The 24,769-nt window shown below is 42.7% G+C and overlaps 2 protein-coding genes across 3 annotated transcripts in view; both read left to right on the top strand.

Moving 5' to 3' along the window:
• Nucleotides 1-2,105, top strand: part of LOC120960114 (uncharacterized) — a 69,515-nt gene extending 67,410 nt beyond the window's left edge. The window contains exon 10 of the mRNA XM_049608247.1: nucleotides 564-2,105. Coding sequence (XP_049464204.1) covers nucleotides 564-582 — 19 coding nt within the window. The 3' untranslated portion in view covers nucleotides 583-2,105. The remainder of the gene's footprint in view (nucleotides 1-563) is intronic.
• A 546-nt stretch (nucleotides 2,106-2,651) lies between these two features.
• LOC120957985 (CD109 antigen) overlaps nucleotides 2,652-24,769 on the top strand; it is a 33,927-nt gene continuing 11,809 nt past the window's right edge. The window contains exons 1-2 of one of the 2 annotated variants that reach the window (XM_040380484.2): nucleotides 2,652-2,811; nucleotides 3,292-3,662. The gene's annotated coding sequence lies outside the window, so the exon portion shown is untranslated. Of the gene's footprint in view, nucleotides 2,812-3,252; nucleotides 3,663-24,769 lie in introns of those variants that run through there. The other variant, XM_049608235.1, reaches the window with a different exon arrangement.

The raw sequence follows: 24,769 nt of genomic DNA, 5'->3' as shown, positions 1-24,769 counted from the left end.
TAGTGGAAAATCACACAGTGGTACACGGAAAAGAGGGTAAGGAAGGTCATTGCGGATGGGTAACGGGGAAGCGATGGTGAAACGGTTGAAGCCAGCAAGCAAAGAAGCAAGTAAAGGGATGAAGAGACAGAAGAAGAAGAAGAAAAAAAACTACCAGATATTGTTATTATGTATAATGTTTGACCAATAAAACAAAAACCAGTTGATTTAAAATAAGATCATGCTGTGTATCGTGTGTTGCCTGTACTAACTCTCAATCTTTGATGTACGTCACTGTGTGTGTGTTTGTGGTTATGTGTGTGAGTGTGATTGTGTATGTGTGAGTGACATTCAACATAGCTGCTTTGATTGTAAATGTTACACATGGAAACAAAACATTACTTTTGTGCTCTTTTATCATGTTTCATTGTTCTCTTCTCGTTTATTATACATTTCTTTTGTTTGTTTTGTGTTTTATTTGTTTTATTTTTGTTTTTAATGTTTCATATTTTTATGCATTTATTACGACCTTTTTGTTTTTTCTCTTTTCTTTCCTTTTCTTTTATCACTTCATCTCTTTGCAGGGAGAAGCTAAAGAAGTGATGCTCCTCGCCACCGCAAACGTTGCCTACTCCACAGAAACTGTACATAAGCTAAGTGATTACCAGTAAACAGAAAAGCAAACATTTCGAGCAAGTCCGTGGCGACCTGCAACGACCAACTCCAACCATGTCCTGGGTTTCTTAACCATCATTATCACAGTGTGCTGCAAGTAGAGGAAGGCTTTGGTTACGGCACATCAACTTAGTTTGTGGTTCGGAGTAAAATTACACGGTTTATAAATATTTTCAGCCTGTCTTTATAAGGGTTTACTTTTACTAAGTAAATCGTATACACACATACACTCACGAAATTTAAAGTCTTATTGTTTTATTTTTGTGGACAAACAAATGCCACATTTCCTTGTATTATTGTCACAAAATGTGTGTTTCTTCACTTGTTGTTTTATTTAATCCTATCAACATGAGTTTCGATTAGCATCTTGATTTTTAGACTGTTTCAAAAGATAATTTATGTTTGTCCTTCTAAATGGATACAGCGAGTGCTATTAAGATAAACCATTTTCTATGCCCTAATAGAAATAACCGTGGCATAAACGATGGACCAGTTTTATCGTTTGTAATATATGAAAAAAAACAAACCATTAAAATTAAAAATTAAAAACACATTGTTGAAAAACTAAAACCATTTTGCATCCATGGTCTCTAAAACAGAGCGAAACAAGCGACGGATTGAAGTGAACGAGTCTAGAATGATGCAACATAGAAGCAGAAAATCACACAATTTTTATTGAAACAAAAAAGGAGGAACAGCCACGCTCCAACCTGCAACTTCAACTGCATTCGTTTTCTAACAAATTATATGAATAAAGACCACAATTTCTTTGTAAGTAGATAGCGTGTAGCAAGCAAATAAAAGAAAAAGGCCAGAGTGTAATGGAAGCAACACAAAAAACATTGTAATTATAGAGCCCATAGCCAGGTTTGAACCGAAAAAATAGTAATGTAAACCTTCCTTTGTGTTTAAGTTTTCTTCTACCGTCATCAAATCAATTCAAAAAAGGATATGGAAACAATTTTTGTTACATACTTATTGCAGTAACCTCTGACTCTGGCATTTGAGGATCGTTTGAATAGTACTTAAGTGTTGATCTGCAACACAGATGAACGCAATGCAAGAACCCACTCTACCGTAACGTCAGCACACAATACATACGTTTTAACAGAAACAAAATAATCAAAATTAACCTTGTTCAACGTAGGGCCATTCGAGTTTAAACTATCGGTAGATGATTGAATTGACAAACGAAAACAAAAAATGCAAATAACACAAAAACGAGATAAGGAAGGTAAAAATACAACCCCGAAACGGTTCAACACGTGAAACGCAAAAGCAAAATAAATACACGAACATACACACACACATACGCACGCCCTTTTCTGGTGTGGCATCTTTTTTGAATAACATCGTGAATATCGGCAATGTTAAACTATTTCTAAGTAAAGTACTAAAATTAGCGAAGAAATAAATCGTACAGTGGGTTTGTTTTTCTTATTTTTCCCTAACGTGCCAGCATTTGCCGAGGGCGATATGAGCATATGATGACATAAGCATGATGAATAAATTAATGTTTTCTGTCGTAAAGGTAAGATTTCTTACAGATTTCAGATATTAAATGTACAATTCAACGCAATTCTTAAAATTATTCAATAAGAAATTGGATAAATTTCGATAAACGTGGTCATATTGCTCCGGCATCCCCTAAAATGTACTTACACACTGAGACAAAATGAGAGAGAACACTCTTCTCTGTGCATACTGATTTTCATTTTTTTTTACTGTTTTACTTATGACAATATTCTACTTGTTTCAAATGCTTTCAACTGAATAAATATAAGATTACAGGTACAATTCGACAACGTTTATATCAATATCTATAAAAACTCTTCCCATTCGTTTCACATAAAACAACCGACGATTGGTTGCTCACCCCTGTCTTTGCTTTTTCTCTCTATCTCTCTCTCTCGCATCAAACGTCAACGCTCTCGCACTGTCGAGGCGTGCCTCTCTTCGTAACGGCTCGCTTGCTCATTATTCGAAATCCATCCATCGAGCGGCGCGGACGTACGTCTGTGGGCTCGTGTCATTTGGGGTGCATCGTCGTCCTTTCCCACGAGGACGTGTGATAATCCTTGCTAAGGATCGTGTGTTTCTGTGTGCGCGTACCGGATCTGGAACCGGTTTTTTTTAGTCTGTGCATTATTTTTATGTGTAAGTTTGTTCGTTTTTGAAACAGTTTCTCTGGAACGGCAAAACCACAGTAGAAGAAGTGTGTGTGTGTGTGCGCGTTAGAGCGTGTGGCTAATTATTGCACCACATTGTTCTCGGTGGATGATCTTCAGTCTTCAGCCCATGTTTCCTGTGTCCGGGTATGCTAAAATGTGTTTATTTCACTGAAGAAAGTCACATTTTACATGAAACAGGGCGGTGTTGGCTCTCGCCCGTTTGTGTGTGCGTGGTGTGGAGCAGTGCGTAGCCCTACAGTGTGTACGCGGGGAGACGACGCCCCGAAAAAAGAAGAAACAACAAGTGACCGCGACGCGTGATCTTTTGACCGTTTGGATAATTGTATTAAGGCCGCCTCCCCGCGAGGGTAGTGTGCTGCTGCTGGTGCTGCACTTCACTGTCCCATATATTCGGCTAGCTAATCACATACAAGTGTTCAATTGTTTTTCTTCCCCCCCTTCACAGAGCAAGAAGCAATATTGTGTGTTCTTTGGTGTGTATCCCCCATCGTGCAAAAGGTTGTGTTGTGTGTGCGCGAGTGATCAAAGCAACCCATATTTCCTCGTAATCACCAATGATGCTGTGTTGTCGAAAGTGAGAAGTGGTTTTTAGTACGAATTCCGTGTGAAATCAAGCATTTTGCAGCAGCGTACACCTCAGTTCGAGAAAAGTTGGGTGTTGCCGCGGATCTCGTGGCGATCGCGTCGCCTTCGTCGTCGTGGAAGCTTGTCTGTCAGTGTGTTGGTGCAGGTTCGCGGAACGGTGTACCCTCCACTCGAGCGGCGGTGGCCTGCTCAGGGTGGGCGCGAACGTTTGAAGCAAACTGTGAGAAACAGGTAAGCAAAGAAGAATGCAAGCATATATCGGTATGCGTCCGTGTCTGTGTGCGTGCGTTAATGCTGCCAGCAACGTTTAGCGGGCAATACTTTTAACAACAGGTTGCTTATTGCAGGGTAACACAATTTAGTATGCTTTTAACTGGAAAATAGAGTACGAAGTACGAAACCCCATTACCACGAAATGCGATTCGCATCAACCAAACAACACCTGCCCCGCCCGACCGAATGGAAGAAGCAGGTAGCTTATCAAAGAACTCCACCTGCACAAGCGGGCGAAAAGCAACGAACCCCTCCCTTTTTACTTCTTGGGCACAAGTTTGTTGTCGTTGACTTTTTGAATTTTTGACTTTTCATCTCAGGCAAGCCATGACTCTCCTTCTCGTTCGTCTTGTCATTCTTTTTGACTCATGTTCGCCAGGTCGCACACCAACACACACAAACACACCTGTTGATGGCGATGTGTTGTGGAAGATCAGTCCAAAAAAGTGGAAAAGAAGAAAAACATGCCGCACCGTACGCAAGCAACCGAAAGGGCGTGGATCTCTTGTGCCTTTATGGTGGTGTGCGTTGCGCAGGGCAAAATACCATGTTTTGACTCACAAGTTTTTGGTGTGTCTCTATTGATCTGACTAAGAAAATAACTTTGATTTGTAATGTACAATGTACATTTCTTTTTTTTTGTAAAGCTTTTAAAAGCAATCCAACTGCATCAAGAGAGTGAATGAATCATCATCCCCTGTTGAAAAATGTGCTTCTTCCAACCGCAAGGGGTGTAGCAGAGAGATCGCGATCGTGCTACACCACACGCATACACACACACTCCTCTCAGGGCGCATAAAGGTGTTCGCGCATCCACGCCCGACAGACAAAGAGAGCGAAATTTACAGGCGAGGGGCATGTAGAAACAGGGGGAAGGGGTTCGGTCGAAGTTGTGTTGTCCGCCATAGTCGAGCGGCAGTGATTTTTTTCCGAATTGAGAGTAAGCGCGCGCAGCGCTCTCTCGTTTGCCTTCAAATTACATGGGGCGCTCTCGCGATACAAAACAGCTGATCAGCTGATACCCCCTCCCTCCCGTTTTTTTCCTCTCGCGCTGCGCTGGAGCGCGGATCAGCTGTTCTTGCTCTCTCGCGTTTCTTTCGGTTTGCGCTGCGCTGTTGCCGCACTTGCGCGCTGCGCTGAACACCCCCTCCCCCTCGTTTCTTTCGTTGCGCGTTGTGCGCTGTGCGCTTTCGTTCACTTTGATTTGCTGCGTAATAAAATCGCATGCATCGAAATAAATTTAATTACATCAAACTCGTTTGATATTTTTACACTTTATTGAAACTTAAGGCACAGTTCCACACATCGCTAACCACAATCTTGCCACAAAACCACACATATTTTTTATTATAAATATTAAAAAAAAAATCGTCACTTCAAGCACCCGCCTTACTGCCTGTATGTTGTGTATGTTGAATACTGTAAAAAAAGCATTGAAATAAAGCAGCATAATTTACATATTCATGTTGAATTATGAAAGATTAACGCTGCTTTATTTCAATGCGCACAACACTTCAACACTTGAAAATACGATCGACGCCGTAATAATGTGAATTGAAATAAATAACACTTCAACACTTCACTTCAAATTACATCGAGCGCCCGGGACTTAGGCTAAAACGCGCGCGGCCTCACACTGCGAAGGCTTGAACTGTACTGACGATTTTGTGTGGTAGCAAGAAAGGGAACGCACGAGGAACACTCGCTGCACTAGTGCGAGCGAGACACCGACACCAGCAAGCCGCTGCGAGAAAACCAAACTGAGCGCGCTGGCTGAAAGTGAACGCACACATTCACACATGTGTGATTGTGTGAGTGCAAAAACTGTGTAGAAAGCAAAACACGCTCTCGCCGCCGCGTAATTCCGCGTATTTCCAACCGTCTCCCCCTGCTTCTACATGCCCCTCGCCTGAAAGACGCACACTTTTACATTCTCATTGCTAGTAGGGCGCTTTGTGCACACGCACACACGCACGTCTGGCCGTGCTTAAAGTTGTACGTAGAGCTATGCGTAAGCCGTCACCTATACATGAGACACTGGAGGGAGTTTGACCGGGTTATTTATGCTGCTGTAGGTGGTGGCGAGATGGGTTGGTTGGGTTGGGTGGTATCACATTCTATCAGCGATCGGACAAACAATAATAATTCGTCGTCTCACACACGCCCCTTTGAGTCATCTCTCATTTCGCAAAACTCTTAACTGTGGTGTTGTGAGCCGCGGGATATGCAAAATTGTGTGTTTTTTAAATATTGGATGTTTATCATATCATGTTAGAATAAATGTCTAATTTACATTTTATCTAAGTAATCTGCACCATATAATTATGTATACTATAATTATTTTGGTAGCAGCATGCAAAAGCAAAAATATATGCCGGTATGCCTTCAACTTATCTTGTCTGTTGCCATGTTCTCCATCTTCTTGAAAAGTCAAATTATATTTTAAAATAAGCTAAGCTGGGTATCTTGAGCACAAAAGGAGGTAACCTACCTACCCCGTCGCATAAGCCGACTGGAGAGGGAAAACATTGTGAAAATGATGTTTGTTTTTCCCCTCGATTAGGAATTTCATTGTAGCGTAGCGCTAAAGCTGTTTGCAACTGTCTTCTCCATCCCCTCCGACCCTCTAAACGTTGAGGAATGTTTACAAAATGTTACTCAAATAGAGGCAAATACTTTTTAAATTAAAAAATCCTAACAATTCCCCATCGAACGAGAGACATCAACACACCTGCATTGAAAACTTTCTACTTACCGGGATGATGTCCCGTGTTTGCGTGGTTTAATGATTTTCCTGGTATTTCAACCATTTTCATTTCAAGTAAGAGACAGTTACTGGTAATAGGAGAATAGTAGATTCTACCTTTTCATGCAAACGAGTGAGAGTAAGCATTTTTTCGTGTAACTAAAACGATAAGAAACGAACTTAACCTTTAAAGAGCGTGGTCGATACGAAATCCTCACGAGGAAAAACGGCCCAACAGTGTGGCCGGTGGTTGGTTGTGTGCTGGTTCTGCTATTGCCGGCTTACTTGTTTACAACCGGGCCGGTACCATGGTAACCGGCATTTTTGACAGCATGTTTGCCTCTGACATCGGGTTTTTTTTTCGTGTGGGTTGAATTTTAATGAGGAATAAAATACAATTTGCCCAATTTGAACTCAACATTGTATTTAATTTTGTATGAAATTAAATTTCTAAATGTCAATAAAAGAGAACAAAATAATTGAATAGTATTGTGCTTCAGACAAATAGCATCAAAATGCTGACAGGAGAATGATTGATTTTTAATCAATATTTATTCTTCCTATTCATCTTTATGAAAAAGTAGTTTGAGGCATTAAAAGGAAACGAAAGGGCTTAAAGAGGTGGTAGAGTGGTTCGTTTTCACTTTCATTGGAAAAGACCGTAAAAAGGGGTCACAAAAATAAGAAACGTGAATACTAAATTAGCACTTACCTCTTGCTCTCTTACTCAACTTTCTGTAACAACGTTAAAGCACAAGCGCGCGCACGCACACCAAATTATGCTAAACAGGAATCGATTGGTGACAAAAGCAGGAGATGATTTATGCTTTCATCCACCAGCTCTCTTCCCGTGAACTGTGTGAAGGTGGTAATAAATGCTCAAAAAGAGATTTTTGTTTATACGGCTACAAATTATCGGTTTATATCCCCAGCAAACCAACCTATAAATTAAATCTAATCTCCACACATTTTGATTTGTATTTTTGTGTTACCTTTTTTACACACACATTCTTGTTGAAATTCGCCAGAAAATGGTTTGTGGTTTGTATGAAAAAAAAATGGGTACATTTTCCGATTTGCTTTCGGCGCAACACAAAATCAATTAGCCCGGAGCCGAAGCGGCCATCCGTTACTGATATCCCTTCCTTAAATCGTTTGCCGTCTCGCATGCATGTCCAGCCGGCAGCAGCAGCCGCAGTTTGTCGTTAGTCCTTGTGCTCGTCTGTATGTACCCTTGACCACCGGCTCTCTTCAACCACGTGAACGCTTTTGAGCGATTCGTCCTGTCTGCTACCCCACGAAAGCAACCGCCGAGCGGCCGTGTCTGGTCCGTCTGTTTCCCAACTGACTAGATCCTTAATGTTTTCCCCTTCTTTTCCCCCAATGGTGTGTGCGTGCAGACAATTTATTCGTTATATCAGAAACCTCCCCGAACCGGAAGTATGATGACAATTCGCTTTCGTTTTGCCTCTCCATCCATACATCCTTTGGTCGGCTGCACGCGCTCTCTCTGCACTCAGCCAATACATTAATTTGTGTATCGGAGGAAAAGAGGAGAAGGACATTAAAGGAAAAATGCAAACGCAATGGGTTTTAATGTGGACACAAAAGTGCCGCCACGCGCCGCACGATCGAGCTACACTAATATGTTTGTTCTGCCATTTTCACGTACAACACACGGGGGGGGAGTCGTTGTGTGATCATTCCCTTTTCATGAAAATGGCATGTCAGGGACAAACGGTTCAAGATTCGCGCATAATAATTACAATGGTCCCTGGGTGTGTAACGTGCATTGTGTGCTTCTTCCCATCATTTATTCTCTACGTGTGTCCCTCCTTTCCGCTTCGTGCAGAATAGTTGTGGTTTGTGATTTGGGAATTGAATAGATTACATCGAATTATTATGGTTGAATTATGGGATAGGAAGAGAGAGGATCTCCTCTTCTCCTGTCTCTCATTAGCCCCAGGGTCTTTTTTCCGGGTGACATACTACACCATGTCATGTAAATATCATCCCGTGTGTAAGCAGGAACTCTTCTTCTGTCTGTTGATCGACACCGACAGTCGCCCTGGTGGGACAATCACATTAAAGGAAACCGTTGGCGGCCGCCGCCGCGCCTCACTTAAGAAGCAAAAAGGACATTCATGTGAATCACGAGACACATCATAATTCTCTTACCTCTGTCCTTTGATATATGCACGGTCAGCCTTTTTGCCGCCGTCTTGCAGGGGCAATTTTTGGTAAACGAAGGAAGTGGTGTGTGTGTTGTATGATCGTAGGCTATTATTTATCGCCTTCCTGCCTTTTCCGGTGCGGTTCTGGTTCCCCCAGGTCTCATCATTTTTCACTCCATAAAAACCATAATGCAGCAGTGCTCTTTTACCAGTCGTCCGGGGGTTTTAGCTTTGGCTAAATTATTTATCAGAAATTTTTGATCTTGGTTGCTGTTTTGAATTAGGTTTTAATCAAATAACCTCTCGAATGGACAACGGGTGGACAAATAAACAACAGACAGGGGCGGCAAATATTATACAATCGAGTAGGAAAAAGGGACATGCCGGTAGCAGTGGTTCGTTCTGTTTCAAGCGTGGATATAATGAAGCGATAAGAGTGGCCCGAAACCTCGGACCGTTTTTTTTCTTACATCCTACTTATGTGTTTTTGTTCCCTCTGAGGGGTGGGGTGGGTTGTCGATTTGAATGCGCTTTTTACACGCAAGAAGTTGTCGTCTTGCCTTCTTGTCCCTTAGCTTTAGCTGCAACGGAAGTGAATGTTTTTGTTAAACGATGTGGCGTGGCGGTCAATTGGCGATGTGGGCATGGTTTTTTTTTTCTAATGAATTTAATACAATATTCATGGTCCATTATATAATTTAATAATAGACTTATTTCGAATAGGGGGTAATCTAATAATACTAAAGATAAGCTTATTTTCCTTGAAAATTGTTCTTTTTTTCTCCAAATTATCAAAAACCTATAATACAAATTAATTCTACTACGTATCGTCTCACGTGTGGACACACACTAATCCAGCAGGAGCCACCGATATTCTCCCTGAATGGCTTCTACTCTAGACAAATTTTAAATACCCAAAAAAACAAAAACTCCTTTGGTACATACGTTTTTGTACCTTCTTTACCTTCGAAGAAAGACGAGCAGTTTGGACAACTTTGGGCTGTAGGCGGCGGTGTACAATTACACCAGTCTAATTACTATAACCATTAGAGACGAACGAGCTTCCAAAATAAAGCTGTCGGTGAGGCGTGTTGTTGTGCTTCTTCATGTGTTCCGAATCCCTTTTAGACGACGAACGGCCGAAGGTGAAATACGATGCAACTGCAGACGATCAGGAGGAACTGCAGAGCGCATGTAGGTTACTCTTCTGCTTCACTGACGCCGTCATTAGGGTTTTGGTGTGTCGTATCTTTCTGGATTATCCCTTCGGAGAAAGAAGCTAATGAAATAAGGCCTTATTTTGGGCTGAAACTACCTTCTGACGCATATTTTAAAAGGTGCCATATTATTCTCAATAAATAAAGTTCTTCAATGTGTCATAGCTTTTGAATGATTGCATTTTTATTGGAGGAAGAGAAACTAGAGCGTATCATCAGCGCGTGTGTGTACAGCCCCGCCACTCCAATAAAACGTTTGTGAGCTGGAGACGCGAACCTCTCCTCTGTCATTATACCCAAAAAGGGGCGGATTTTGGGTGCATCTCTAGAGACCACATGTGGAGAGAATTTTCAATTGACTGTGTGTAAAAAGAGTATGGGGGACATGGTGTGTGCAATTTGTCATGCGTGTTATTGATCTGCTCTATTCTCTTCTGTTCCTTATGGGCAATGAAACACACTTATATTTTGTTTGCACATAAGGTCTCGTGTTTTAGAGCGCTCGAGCTGTACATCAGCGCTGTGTAGTGCATTAGAGGGGTAAAAAGTACCGACAAACTCGAAAAAAAAGGTGGATAAGACTCACTCCATATCGGCATGCTTCTGACAACGCCCCCGTGGGGTTAATCCACCGTACAATATTCCAAGACAAGACAAAAAGGGCAGAACGCCATAGTCACGGCTCACGGCGGCGATTGAGACATTGACGAGTATAGACGGTGATGACGACGACGCCGCTCTAGCTTGGGTAATTGGCTGTTTGCAAGAGTATTTGTGTACCGAGGAGGTTGGGGAAGGTTCTAACTTCCGGAAGACTGATCCTTAGACAAGACGGCAGGGAAATGAGTGGAGGATAGCCAGAAGCCAAAGAATTATAAGGGGATTAGCTAGACCGCCCTACCGTTACTCACTCACTTCATACTACACCACCAAGAATACGGTTAAAAAATCGATTGGCAATGGCCAATGGCCTCTCCCCCATAAACCTGGGGGGAGTCGTCATACGAAGAATTTAAGTGAAAGTGTACTATTTAGATGTCTGAAGTCTATGTAGTCGTCTAGCCCCCGTTGACATGGAACGTGACTGATCGTTTTATGCAATTGAAGGCGGCTCCGTCACGGCAAGTAGCTTTGGACGCGAGACATGAAGATGAACGCGCCACTTTCAGGAATTATTTCCAGCTAATAATGTTACGTGTCTCAGTGGGGGATCGAGAGAGTTTTTTTGTTGGTTTGTTGTGTTACACCCGCGCCACTTAAAAAACTACTGGCCATTTTATTTGCTCTGCGGTGTTGCAACGACCCCGCGGACATTCTGCGCCGTCATTGCCAGATGCACGAGGCGCTCTGTCTGTGACTGTGCTGTTCGAACTTCGAATAGAGAGAGGTAAAGGACCTGCAGTTGACGGTTATCTTTTGCATTTACTCTTTGTGCTTAGTGGTTCCACACAAACACCACACCAGCGAACATTGTTTCTGTCTCGCTGTTGGTTAGTTAAAGGGTGACGCGCATATAAGAACACATGCCTGTGTACTCTCCCCCGTTCAAAGCCCCCTGTTTTAGAATGAATGTCCCTATTTTGGCCAGTTGTGTGTTTGCATATGAAGCTTGTTTTTTGTATCGGTGGTCCAGACACCGAATTTTAGCTTAATGATAAAGCGAAATTACGAATATCGTCAGTCAGTCACACAGGGGAGCGTGCAGCTTTTTACCAAATTAAGTGTGGGATATATATGCAATAAACTCACCGGTCTGTGAACGGGCACAATTACTCAATTTGAATTGCTTGGTGGTACGGGTAGAACCTCAAATAAAACAAAGGGATGTGGAATTAGACGGGTTGGTTCTTTTATTAATTTTATGGACAGAAAGGCGTCAGGTGCAAGCCGTCCTGACTGAGGAAGAGGAATAACAAGGTGTCAACAAGACCAGTGTACAATGTAATTTCATTAACCACACTTCAATGCTACTAGTGCAAGGATAGTGCCAAAAAACGCCTAGAGTTATGCAATTTGCATCTCCAAACTTTACTTTTACTGCTTTGTTTCGGCAGTGTTAAGCAAGAAACTCTTGTTCTGAGGTGACTAATTAAAGCACCTTGTTGGAGCTCACTCTGAACCATTACTAGACCCCAACACCGAGGGGAAATTAACCCTTTCGTTTGCATTCGTTGGTCGGACTAATGGTGAATTGTTTTTATGCAAAACATAAGACAATGCCCAAACCCACATCCCTTTGGTCATTTGATATTTTAATCATTATTTAAATTGGAAAGAAAAAAGGGGAGAAACTGTCTTGTACACTTGCACTACTTTCCCCCCCCCCCCCCCGCCCCCCAATAAGGAAAACGGGGTGTAATGGCACAAGGTGATTTGAAACTTTTATTGCTTTTTATGTGTTTTTTTTTTTGGAGAGAGAGAGAATGAGAGAGGGTGTCGTAATTGAATCGGGTTTCCTTAGTGGGCATTACCGCCGTGTTCATGTGTGTGTCCAGTTGGAATAGCTTGTGCGGTATATGAGGGATTAGTCATAAAACACTATCATTAGCACACGATTGCATTTTTAAAAGCCTTTTAGCTACAGTAGTAATATTTATTATTTTTAAAACACACACGGTGTTGAGTTTTTGGGGTTCTTTTTATGAGTAGGCATGCCTTTTTAGTGGGTGGGGAAGCACTTTTTATGCTGCTGCTGCTTGCACCGTTTATTGTTGTTGAACGTACGTGCCAAGTGCATTGAGAACGATCATGTGAGTGATCATAAAAAATGGTGATAAACACACATACACACACCCTTGCCTAGATCAAAGAATGGCACTTCAAAAAGAATTCAATTTCCCGTACATTATTACGATCGCACACACACACACTGTTTACTTATTCTTTCTCTAAGCGGGGGGAGGGAGGGTTAGCGGGAAATTATTGTGTTTTCGTTTACCATTTTCTCGCGGCGGTCAGGAATTCCTCTTTTTTGAGTTATGGTTGTTGGAGTAATTGTGTTTGGTTAGAGAGAGAGGGGGATATGCTTTCGTTTGCTGCTTGTTATTCATTACTATTTCCTCTTTTTACTTCCACGGCACACAACCACTTGAAAGGAGGAAATCTTTCGGGTCTTGTGCTCTTGTTATTACTGTTTTGATTTCTGAATTTCAATGTTACGCTTAACCCAGTTTAAATTAAAAAAAAATCTGTTCGAAAAAAATCGAAAAATCCATTCCTCAGATCGCCAAAACAAAAAAAGTCGTTTGTCTATTTAACAGATCTCGATCAGAGATTGCCCGCACTAAGCGCACATTTGGCAAATAAACAAAAACACTCTAATGCCTATAATCTCTGGCAATAAAGAACAGCAGCTTCCCTTGTTGCTTGTTGTTGCCCGTTGACGCAATTCTTCATCCCTTCCGATAAAAAAATACACACAAAAAACGACGAATCGAAAGAATGCTGCACTCTGCTGCTGCTGCATGCTTGATTGCACCGAACGGAGATTATCGGAATCGCATTATGTGTGCCTCAGTCAGTCAGTGCCGGTTTACGAGAAGAGGGGAGAGGGTATGGGCACTGCAAGAAGGGAAAACTAAAGCAGGAAGTAACGATTATTGGGCAACATTGAGAGGAAGAGAACCGACGAAAAAACGTCGACACACAAAGCTCTGTTTAGTTTGCCGAGGAGAGAGAGTGAGAGGATATGACGGTTTATCGACGGTTGACTTTATTCCGTTAATCCCAAGGGAAAAGCAGTAACACTGTTTGGTCGGAAAACCTGAAACCCAGGGTGCAGGGGCTCTGTTATTTGGGTCAAGAAAAAGGTGCTCTTGATTTTCGGTGCCTGGTGGTTGGAAGGAGCACGTGTCTGCAGAAGGATTTTTGCGCCATTTTTAACAGACGCCGCTCATAGAGAGAAGGAGGAGAGGATCTGCTTGGTATGAAGCTGTAGGCACGCGTGTCCTGCAATCTGAAACTGTTTTTAATTCGTTGAATAGGCAGCAGAAGAAAAGGGATACGAGCAAAGCCGGAAACAGCTGCTGATGCGAATGATTTCCTCATCATCAATTCGTAGTTGGCGTCTGTCTCCTCTCCCCCAACATGCTTTGCAGTGTGCAATGATTATGCTCATGATGGGCGAATCTGTGTGAGGTGGATTTGATTTTCACACACCGCCACCAAAACTCGCACGTGTCCGGCACATGTGCTTCCCATATTCCCTTCACCACGTGCGCTACAGGGAATAGAAAAAAGAGGAATAAAAATTCGCTTAACTTGATCCGCGCTTGTGTGCGTGCGCGCAGGAAGAGGATCCTCTCGCCCAGATGTTCCGGGGATTCTGTTTCGTTCCAGCTGGCGCTTGGTGCTGCTGTTTTTTTTTGTTCTTCGTTCTTGTCATTTGCTTTAAATTTATTCCATTTCATTTCTCTTATTTCGTATCCTGTGTGTGTGTTTGTGTGCTCCAGAAGGAGCATTTTTCTGCCAGGCCTTTCTGATGTGTTTGATTGATAACTGCATTACAACGACTTGAAGGTAGAGGTAATTTGATATGCCGCCGCTTCGCTTGACAGGAGTAGTGTGTACGTGGAAGAGGGACTATGATGAGGTGTCACCAATGAGATTGTGCAGAACATATGTTTGTGTGGGGATTATCATGATTCGGTGTTTTTTTTAATCAGATTTTTTATCGTCAAGATCTTCAGTTTGTAACGTAATGTAACGTTTTTGTCTTGACTGCGTTACATCTTAAATTAGCGATTTTAACGCTCTCTATGTATTGAACATCATCGAACCTTAATCATCGTTTTGGTACCAATCGAAACGTCAAGATGATCGAGTATTTTCCCTTAATGTGTTGTATCAAGTAGCTTTCCCTTTCCTATTTGTTTTCTCTCACCTAATTACTTGAATCTCTTCGGGTGTGCGGGTCTGTGTTGTCTATTGTGTTGTTGTGCGTGCAGAAATAATATTTTTCGCCACCTTTAGTTTCCGTTCCTTTTTCGACGTCCCTTTCGCCTTTGCATTCGTGTGTCCTGTAACCGTAAAATTCTGCCAACGGTTTCCAGCTGCAGCTCGTCCGTTCCCTTCACCTTCTGTCCCTTGAGGCATGTGTGTGTGTGTGTGTTGGTGCACCTTTTATCAATGCTTCATGCATCATACGCACAACGGCAACTGCACCATGTCCAGAGGGGTTGCTGTGCACACATTACAACTACTTATCCCTCTTTACCTTTTGCAACGAAAGTGACGTGAAGGACACACTTTCGCGTGTTTGTATTGAGCGGGGATCGGGGGATGTACAGTGTCCAGTAGTGTGGGCTCTCTCATGTGTGTGTGTGTGTATTTTCGCTTTTTTGTTCCTCCCGGCGCGGCTGGTCGGTGTGCACCCTTATTAGATCCGGATCCGGTACAGTGATCACCCCGCTTGTGGTACTCGTTCCGTTTTAAAGGTTTTTTCTTCTGCGTCTCTTCACCCTTAAATGAACGAATCATTTGCGCGGACACAGGCGGCGCACACATTACTGCACGAACGAGAGTAGAACGGCCAACGGTGTGTGCGCGTGTATGCACTTCAGAGGGTTGTATGCACACACACGCACACAGATACACTGTACTTTTGGATTCACTGGGGTGGTTGTGGCCCCTTTTTCAGTGCCACTGTGCTGCCTGCACCGGTTGAAAACTCAAGTTCTATTTCCGATAAATCAGTATCTATAGAGGAGGGGAGGGATTGGGAGGGGAAAAGGAGAAGGGTTAGGAAGAGAGGGTGTGATCCTTATGGTTTCGATTTCCGCTCTCTCTCTCTCTCTCTCTCTCTCTCTCTTTGTGTGCAGTAATCGTAAAATCCTTCCGGAGCCGGGCAATCCACTTTTCCATCTCATCACCATGTGTTTTTCTCGCACTGTCGGAGGAAATGTAGCAACGACAGGGGAAAAGAGGTGAAAGAGAAGAAGAGGACCACGTGCGTTTGGTGGTGCTGGAAAACGATTGAAATGTATGTTTTTATCCAATTGTTTTCAAGTGATTTATTGGTAGCGTGGAAAAACAGGAATGTGTCATTGTGTGCGCTGTTTGTGCGAGTTTCACTTGGTGTGTGTAGAACAGTGAGGAGATGGGCATGTGATCGTCATCCCTCTCACTCTATCGCTTTTGTATCGTTTTTCGGTGAGGTGCATTTGCTCTACTGGCCCTTTGCTCCCTCGGTGTAGGGTGACATGCGTTGAATTTGTACCTTTTAAACACCGTGTGTGTTACACTGGCAGCGGTGGAAGGGTCTTTCAATGTTCCATCCATCTCGTTGTTGGTGCTAACGTTTTAAAGTTCCAGCTGGTCTTTGGTGTATGAGTGGTTGATTTTTGATGAATAAAATGCTCCTGTTATGTTTTAAATATTGGCTTGAATCTACTGCACCAAACACAAAAAATGTCAATTAAACGCCTAAAAGTATGCAAACCTCATTACAAAAGAATCCAATGTAACGCTTTAGCTTCCCTTTAAGATTTATATATTTATTTTACCAAAGATTGCATACATTCTGGCGTTCTTCATGTGATAAGATGTTGCCAATCACTTTACGACACCCGTCAAATCCCTCAAGTGTGTCAACGAGTGTGCTGTTAGAAGCCATTCCCGAATCCCACACCACGCGTGTACATAGAGAGACCTACCTATAAAGCTGCATTTTTATTTGCTTTATCCTTTTTGCTTTGGCCATATCACACTTTTGAGATAAAGACACACGACAGGAGCGACAAACAACAACCGGGTGTGTGTACCATGCAAACATGACAGGCTCAGAGGCACCGTGACAGACATTAGAAAGAGGTGAATCGGTTGGAAAGGAGAGAAGAGGGTTTATGCTCTTCTGTTTGCATTTCGGATTGATCCTGCCGCCGTTTTTGGTCCTTCCGTACAAGTTCAAAAGCACACAAACACACACAGACACAACCACAACCACGCACCCTGTCCCCGGAAATGATTGGTAAAGAAAAAGGGGTTACATCTGCAGGGGAAAAGGGGATGGCTTTTTCTTCCATAACGTACGAGACTACCGAGGAGGGAAAAGGCTAAAAAACCGGTTGCTGCTATTCTGTTGTTTGTCGTTGGCAAACATCCCCCACGTACACACACACACACTGACACACTCAGGCATGGCAGGGCATGGTATGTTGTGGCCGGGCCGAATTGTGCGATAAGAGATGAATTTCCCGTCACAGGAAGAGGACAACTGTTTGCAGAAGGTTCGGCAAACGAGGTAGAACTGTGGTGGTGGGTTGTTTAGTTCAGAAAACTGTCAAGAACAAATAGGGCAAGAGGACACAAGTGGAGAGAAGCAGGCAGTGTGCCGATGTGTGTCTCTTTTGCTCTGATCGGATTGAAGACGGCTTCCCTTTTTGAGAGCAACACACCGGAAGTAATTGGGACAGGTAATGAATACAATTTATTAGCCACTCGATAACAACAACGACGGGAGGATACGATGTGTTTCGGTAATCGAGTTGGCATAACGATGTGTAATCCCAGTACATTGTGCTGAAATATTGTCTTTGAAGAAACAACCTATTCCTTGGTTTTTCGGGCACTTGGCGGCGGCACGTGTGTCTTGTTAAGCTCTTTGCACAACTTCTTCAAAGGGGAAGAATTCGTGGGAAACGATTGACAGACCCGTTCGGTCTTATTTGTTTTACTGCTTAAAAATGAATTTTCCATGCCATGTGCTGAGTTCCAAATTCCCCAAATTAGCTCTAAACTGTGCTCTCGTTACGTCATATTTTAAATTTGGAACACAACAAACGTCTAACGTCCAATGTGGAGGTTCCCTTTTTGACAAATTGCCCAACAAATTTGTATTTAGTGACCCAAACGAGAATTTTCGTCACCCAGCGAGAGAGAGGAGTTGCCGTTTTAAAAATGCATTTTATGCTCATTACTTCGCAGAACACAGATCTGTCATCTGTGTTTGTGTTTCTTTCGTCACGAGACACGGAACCCACTTACTGCTGCTGCTGCTGCTTCTTTACTCGTTTGTTACCTCTTTTCTGTTTCCAATAGTTTTGGTTCCAATATGTCATCGCAGCTCGTACATCTTTCCTCGCTAAGGTTTGAAAGCCCAAAAGGTGTTTTAGGTTATGGTTTGGAGCACTAGAAGAGGAAGATATCCCAATACCTCTATGTGGTCACAATGTCACAAATCTTATTGTTGGACCTCTCCAAAGATGCATACTTCTTAATAGTAATTTAATATGTCGTTCTCTCGTTTTGGTGGCGACGTGTGCCTGCCGCTTGTTCGTTCGTTGGCTCTTATTGATGTGGTATAGAAGTATGCTGTCGACGACATATCTTCTGGAATAATTCTGGACAAACGGTAAAAGGCAGAAGTGGGCCCAGAATCTAATAGAGAAGGGAGCCTGGGAGGATATGTGTGTCTCTCGGTGTACATGCTGTCAACAAATTCCTTTGCGATCATCCGTACCTCCTCCTCCCTCTACGTAGCCGCAACCAATGCTTCGTCGTGTCTTTGTTGAGAGATATAGTCCACTTTGGAGAAGAAATATTTCCCAATACGTCCTCGTGCATTGGGTCGCGTGCTGTACTTCTCGAATGCATTTTGGTGCGCTGCATCTTTCTCGATGCCGAAGAAGGGGCAGAGAAAGGCAGAAGAAATTGGAGATGTAATTTTAGGAACATTGAAAAAACGTCAAAACAAACACACCACACCACACTAACCCAACATTGTGTGGTTTCTTGTTGAGGGAAAGTCTCAGAATCCTTGGGGTTGCGGGAGGAAATAGAAAGAAGATCTGTTGTCACCCGTGAGCGACGTGATGACGGTGTGGGGTAATGGCCAATGTGCGCCTCTTGTGTCGTGTGTGTACTCCGTGTTGTACACACGTTCTGTTGAGTAGAGATTGTGTGTATATTTATCTCAATGAGGAAACCACTAATGAAGACGACGACAGATAGACGGCGGACGGACACAAACGGCATTGAGAGGAAGAAGAGAGGACACAAACGGGCGCGTGTGCCGTGCGACAAATCGTTCGATCTCTTAGTGCCCAAATTTATTTGTTCCTATGTCCACAATTTTGCTGTGTCTCAGGTACTAGCCCTCTAAGCAATGATCTTTTTGGTGCTTTTCTTGGGCTTTGGAATCGGAGTACATTTCTTCGTTGTTTCGTTGTCTCAAATAACCTTGACGGTGTTTAACAACCAATCATCAAAAACAAGAAAACAACAGGAAAACATTTGTTGAACAACAAACCCAACATAAGCCACACTATGCTCCTTTCAACACCCGCAAAATGTATTCAATTTCTCTCTTGTTGGGAGGCAACGCTAGGTAGATAAAATAGTACTTTTGTCTGGCAGATTGCATACTTTTAGGCTTCTTTGTGTAGATATAGTTTTATTGAAGAAATAATAATAATTTTTCTAATAATGTTTTTTTTTATATTTTCTTTCGTTTTAGGTAAATGAAATAGAGCTGGACGCAGATCTCGTTTGTGCTACTGACGGCATCAAAGACCGCCTTAACGTTGAACGACGAACCTCCGATACAGCAAGCAAGGGGAAATTCTTCCTTATCCCTCGTGAGCCATAAAAGCCATTTTTCAATTTCAACTAGTAATTAAATTTCGTCGCGGTTTAAAACAGGGAAATTCTCTCAAACGCGCACAACTGCATGCAACTGGGTGTGTGTATACCATTTCATTGCATTCTGCATTTTCACTTGTTCCGTTGGTGGTGTTGCTCTGGATGCAGTTAGTTCTATCAGACTAGAGAGAGAGCGAAACACACCAGTTGGTGGTTGATGTAGTCATCACACGTTGCCCCTGGAAACAAGAGAAGGGAGAGAGAGAGTGAAGGTATCGATGATTTGATCGTAAAATATTTTATTTCCTCCTCCTTACCGGGCGGCGGGAGTTGTTGCGCATCAGACCTCTAGGGGATAGAAGAACCACATGGTGGTTTTGGGAGAGGATCACTTTACAGATGGGTAGCAGAAGAACGTATCAAATGTTGGCCTTTTTGATAAGCCATAAGTTAAGGTGGTAGACAGGACTGACATCATTTAAGAGCGTTTAAAACTCCCTATTTTAAACAACGTTTGTAAGGAATCGATTATCCTCAGCATTTTCCATAGGGTTTTGCTGTAAAATTTACGATCATTTTTCCCAAACGTTCCAAGTGAAACAAAAACCTGTCACACATGGTCATAGTTTTCGATATTTCGTTAGGAGCAGAGGGCTGCATTATGAATTATGGGACGAGTTTGGTATTGGAAGCCGTCGTGCATGGTTCATTTAGCATCCATTATTTAAAACATTATGATCGTTTTTCCTCGCTACAGACCCGACACTCTCTTTCTCTCTCTTTGTCATAGTGATAAGTAAGAAGAGAGAGGAGGGTTACGAACAATATCGCCCCGCCGTGGTGGTGGTGGTAGTAATTAGCGTTCCTATTCTTTCGTCCCACCGATGGATGTTTTTAGTTTGTGAACCTCCAAGTGCGCTGTGCTGTGCTGTGTGTGTGTTTTTGTCGCTTATCTAACACCACTCCCCGTAAATGTTGTGTCGCGCATATTATAAACGGTTAACTATATATGGGAGCGGCGGCGACCCAAGCATATGTAAACGGTTTTTGATCCAGCGCTAGGATAATTATGAAAATTGTCGCTTCTTCTGTATCCGTTTTGCTTGTGTCTGTGTTTCTGTGATACAACTATACCCGCTAATAGGTGTATTAGTTTTTACGTTCATGCTTCGATGAGTTTGGTTGCGTTTGGCGCTTCAGACTGGTTTCAACACACTCATTGGAAAATTAACAAACGCAGCTGCGACCAAAACCTCTTCGCGTGTGATTTGATATGAAATCAAGTGTAAATTTATAATGTTTCATATCCGTGCATTATGCTCCCGAACACACACCCAGGAAATGGGCGTTATTGTTGTGTATGTGTCTGTTGGTTTTCTAATGCATCGAATTTAGGTTCTTTGTCAGAACTGGTTTAATGTTCTGCTTGCGCAAACTCTCAAGCACTCTTAACGCGTTGTCGGGCTTAAATCATCCTTTTTCCACCGAACCAACACAACATTGAATTGTGGCCGGGTTGGTTGGTTGTGTATTGCCCACAAGCACTACACAAGTCTTTAGGGCACAATTTCTTCCATAATCGGAAAGTGTGTCAAAACCCATATTCTCTCCCCTCTGTCTGTCAGTGTGTGTGTGTGTGTGTGGAGACGGTTTCTGGTGAAGTGAGAACGACCCGAACCGCAATTTTGTTGCAGTCCTGAGGGCAAAAACTGCCACCGAACCATGAAAAGGGGGAATGCTGTTTTTGGTCGGGGTAGTGGTGCACCCTCGCTGTTTTTGCCAATATTTTCTTCCCCTACGACGCATCCTGGCTTATAATCTAATTTCCACGATTTGTGAGTGATGATTAGATTTGCTTTAGATGGGAGGAAGGGAGGGAAAGAGGCGTGATAAGGCGAGGAAAAGGGAACCTCAACTGCTGCTGCAACTGTGTAACGCCTATAAGAAATGGCAATAGAAATGGAAAAAGGTGGTGTTGGGCTACTACCGACATTGGGCCGAGGGTGGCACATTGAAGCGGTTTGTGATGAAAATTCCTTACGTCACAAAATGCCGGGAGCATCACCGACCTAGCGAGGAGACGTCTGCTATTTAATCACCACCGTGCAAGGTGCTGTTACTACCCTACTATTTTACTCAACCCGAGAATAATCGATGGAAGAGAAAAGTCACCCAAAAACGCACGCTGAAGAAAGTTTTCACTCCCTGCTGGATACGGTGTTTGTGTGGGTAAAATGTGCTCTGCTTTGCGGGAAAATGTTAATCTACCTTACACTTTCCTTCATTTTAGGCCGCTTCAAAACCATCCCGATGGCACTGTGGAAGGGCTCTGGTCAAAGGCAAGATATTGGAAAACAGGGGAAACATGGCACTAACACATACCCTCACAGAAACCAACACACGGATACACACTGCATGGCTGTCGGATGGATAAATCCGCAACAGCAGCAGGCTTCCCGCCATTAATTATGAAAGACTGTTGACGACCGCACCGCGTCCCCGCCGTTGGAGCTGGAAAGGCGTCACGGCAATATTGCTAAATTATAATGAGCGGCGGACGATCATTTGGCGGACACTTGCTTTCCACAGTTTTTGATCGAATTTGTGATAGCTTAAAGCTTCTCTCAAGTACGTTCTTGTGAAAATTTGGTTAGAAAATTGACTTTTTAAACTGGTCTTATTCTCCTTGTTGGTGAAGGGACGTCTTTTTGCCGGCTTTTTGGCAGCATTTCCCAAGCGCCTGTGCTCTCCATCACGTACTTAAGATGCCGCCGGTTGCCGGTAGAGGAAAGTAAACCATACTTCACTTAAGTTTATAATCCCATCGAAAGCTGAGCTGGTGCTCTTGGTGTTGTTGTGAGAGGTTGGGAAATTTCGTTTAGCATGACACATTTTTCGCACCATTAATTCTAATCAGGAGAGAAGATTGTTAATATACCGGCTACCGTTTAATCGATAGTATATAATAAGACAATTTGTGTGCCAAGAAGATAAAGAGAGGGATATTTTAAAGTAGTTTGTTTGAAATTTTAATGCTTATAACGCTCCTTAGATACTTAGATTGCCAAGACATACGTCAGCTCCATTCACGTATTTAACTCAACTTTTGTAATTAAACATAAATTATTCCATTAAAATCTCTCCTCCGGTATTCTGACCAGAAATCTGTTCCTTTAAGTCGTCCCTCCGTCCTTCTAACTAATTGAGTGACTGTCTTTCGCCCGTCTTTCGCTTCTCTCCAATCGATTTTTACGACATTACGACAGAACACCGATTACAGTAGCTTAACTATGTCGACGTGTGCCTTCTCTTTGCATAGAGCCCAGTTTTGGGGAGAAACAGGCTGGTTTTAATTAAATTTTACGGTGATTCCTGCCCCCCGCTGCTTGCGCACTGGTTCATAAAACCGGTAGCCGGCCGGCAAATTAAACACGCGGTGGAAATTTTCATTTAAACCCCACCGACGATGACGACGGAGATGAGTAAGGGAAAAACAAACCCATTCATCCGCTTTTTCTCCAAACATTCGAAAAGAAAGTCACGTTCCTGGCGGTGATAAAGATAACAGAAACTTCAAACAGAATTCTGTTGTCGTTGTTTTTGTTTTGCTTGTATTTGTGTGAATGTTGAGGGTTGAACTTTTCACGGTCCTTTTCCTCTCCACCGGTTGGAGAAGCATTTTCTTCATTGCCGTTTTTTTATCAAAGGAAGATTCTTTCTCCCCCTCATAATAAATCGGGACAGGACATTGAACCAAATACGCGCGTTCTTTTTCTCGTCCATTTACAAACCCGAGATCGAAAGAGAGACGAAAAACGTGGCAAGATTTATTTGAGTGTACCTCCCGGAGGTGATGGTGTCTTCTCCAGTGCTTCAGTTATAGCAATTGTGGAAATCCCAAGATGACATTTCACGGTACCGTCAGTCCTTCTTCTGTCTACTCTCCCCCTAGACGCTTCTCCAAAATTTACCCCAATTCTCGGTGAAGATCTGTTCTGGAAATTCGGAACCGAAGCGGCAATATATAGACTCTTTCGCTTTCATATGCAGGTCAAGTAGAGTCAGTATTGCTCTCTCGCCGTTTGCCCTTTTTGGATTGTTTTTGTGGGCCATGAACGATATTTTTATGGCACAAAAAGTGCCTCTTTCGGTTGTTTGTATTTGGTTGGTAGTACCATAGGGGAATAACTTTGGTGTGGGTATGATTTATTGCTACTCTTCCGGGAAAACTCAAGCAAGGGCGGTGGAAATTCCTTTAATTTCTAGAGAAATTCCTCAATTAATGTGCTGGGGACAAATAGTAGTTTGCTTGGTAAGTGTTAACTAGAACAAAGGGATTCTCTCTCAATACCAAAGTAGGCCTTCTCGTTAGTCAATCTAATTTGCCTGAAAGTATGCAACACGCTTGACAAAACTACTCTAAAAGTGATGTTTGATATTTTGAGATTAATCTCACGCTTTGATTATATTTTAAACGGTACAGAAGTCTCTTAATAGTTCACATTTATTTCACACCCAATCCGAAGTTCGTTTCTTCCCTCTGCTCCTTTGATCAAAATCATCATTATTTACGAGATATATACACCATCGTCAGTTGATAAATATCGATCCAAATCACGTCAAAAGATGTAAGCAATGGAAACCCCGTGCCTTACTACTAGCCCCAAGAAGAACCTGAAGGCCTGGTGTGTAGTGCACGAGTTTGATGAAGGAAAAGCGCATCGTTGATGGACATCAGATTTGAGTGTATGAAAAAAAAAACCCAAAAATGATCCTCATTCCGGTACCAAAACGATCGACGGCAGAAGAGAAAAATGAACATAACAGACTAAAAAGGGTTCATCAGAGATCAATCTGCTGTAGTAGATTTCATCCCCGCCCATTTAAGTTAGCAGCAGTAGGTCGGTCGGGTCCGGTTGTGTTGTGTTTATGTTATCGTAGTAAATTATTTTCTCTCAAAACCACTCCCGCGGTTGCGTTCTTCCTCGTCATCGTCGTCGTGTTCCGGATGGCGTGTGTTGTACCATGTCTTCTTCCCCCCTTAGGCGGCGTGTGTTAAGGAGGAAGTATGCAGTTTGTATTTTTAGAAGAACATTAGAGCTCTATCTTCTTTTCAAGCTTGTTGCTTGCCGCACTAGATGTGATGGTAGAACATATTTTCACTTCAAATCTTGTGGTCATCGGAAGATCACATACGTCCATTTTCCTTGTCCATTTTTCACTCCAAAATCATAGGAAAGATATTGCGAGAGTTTTGTGGATAAGTGCAGGATTGCTACTGCCTTTTCTTCCTTTTCTACTTCTTTACGGATAGGGGAGTTGTTGTGGCTGTTTTCTACTACTGCCCCA

This window comes from Anopheles coluzzii, chromosome 3 (assembly GCF_943734685.1).
Source record: "Anopheles coluzzii chromosome 3, AcolN3, whole genome shotgun sequence".
Lineage (NCBI taxonomy): Eukaryota > Metazoa > Arthropoda > Insecta > Diptera > Culicidae > Anopheles > Anopheles coluzzii.
The sequence above is the reverse complement of the archived record's forward strand: the minus strand, read 5'-3'. Positions and strand labels throughout refer to the sequence as shown.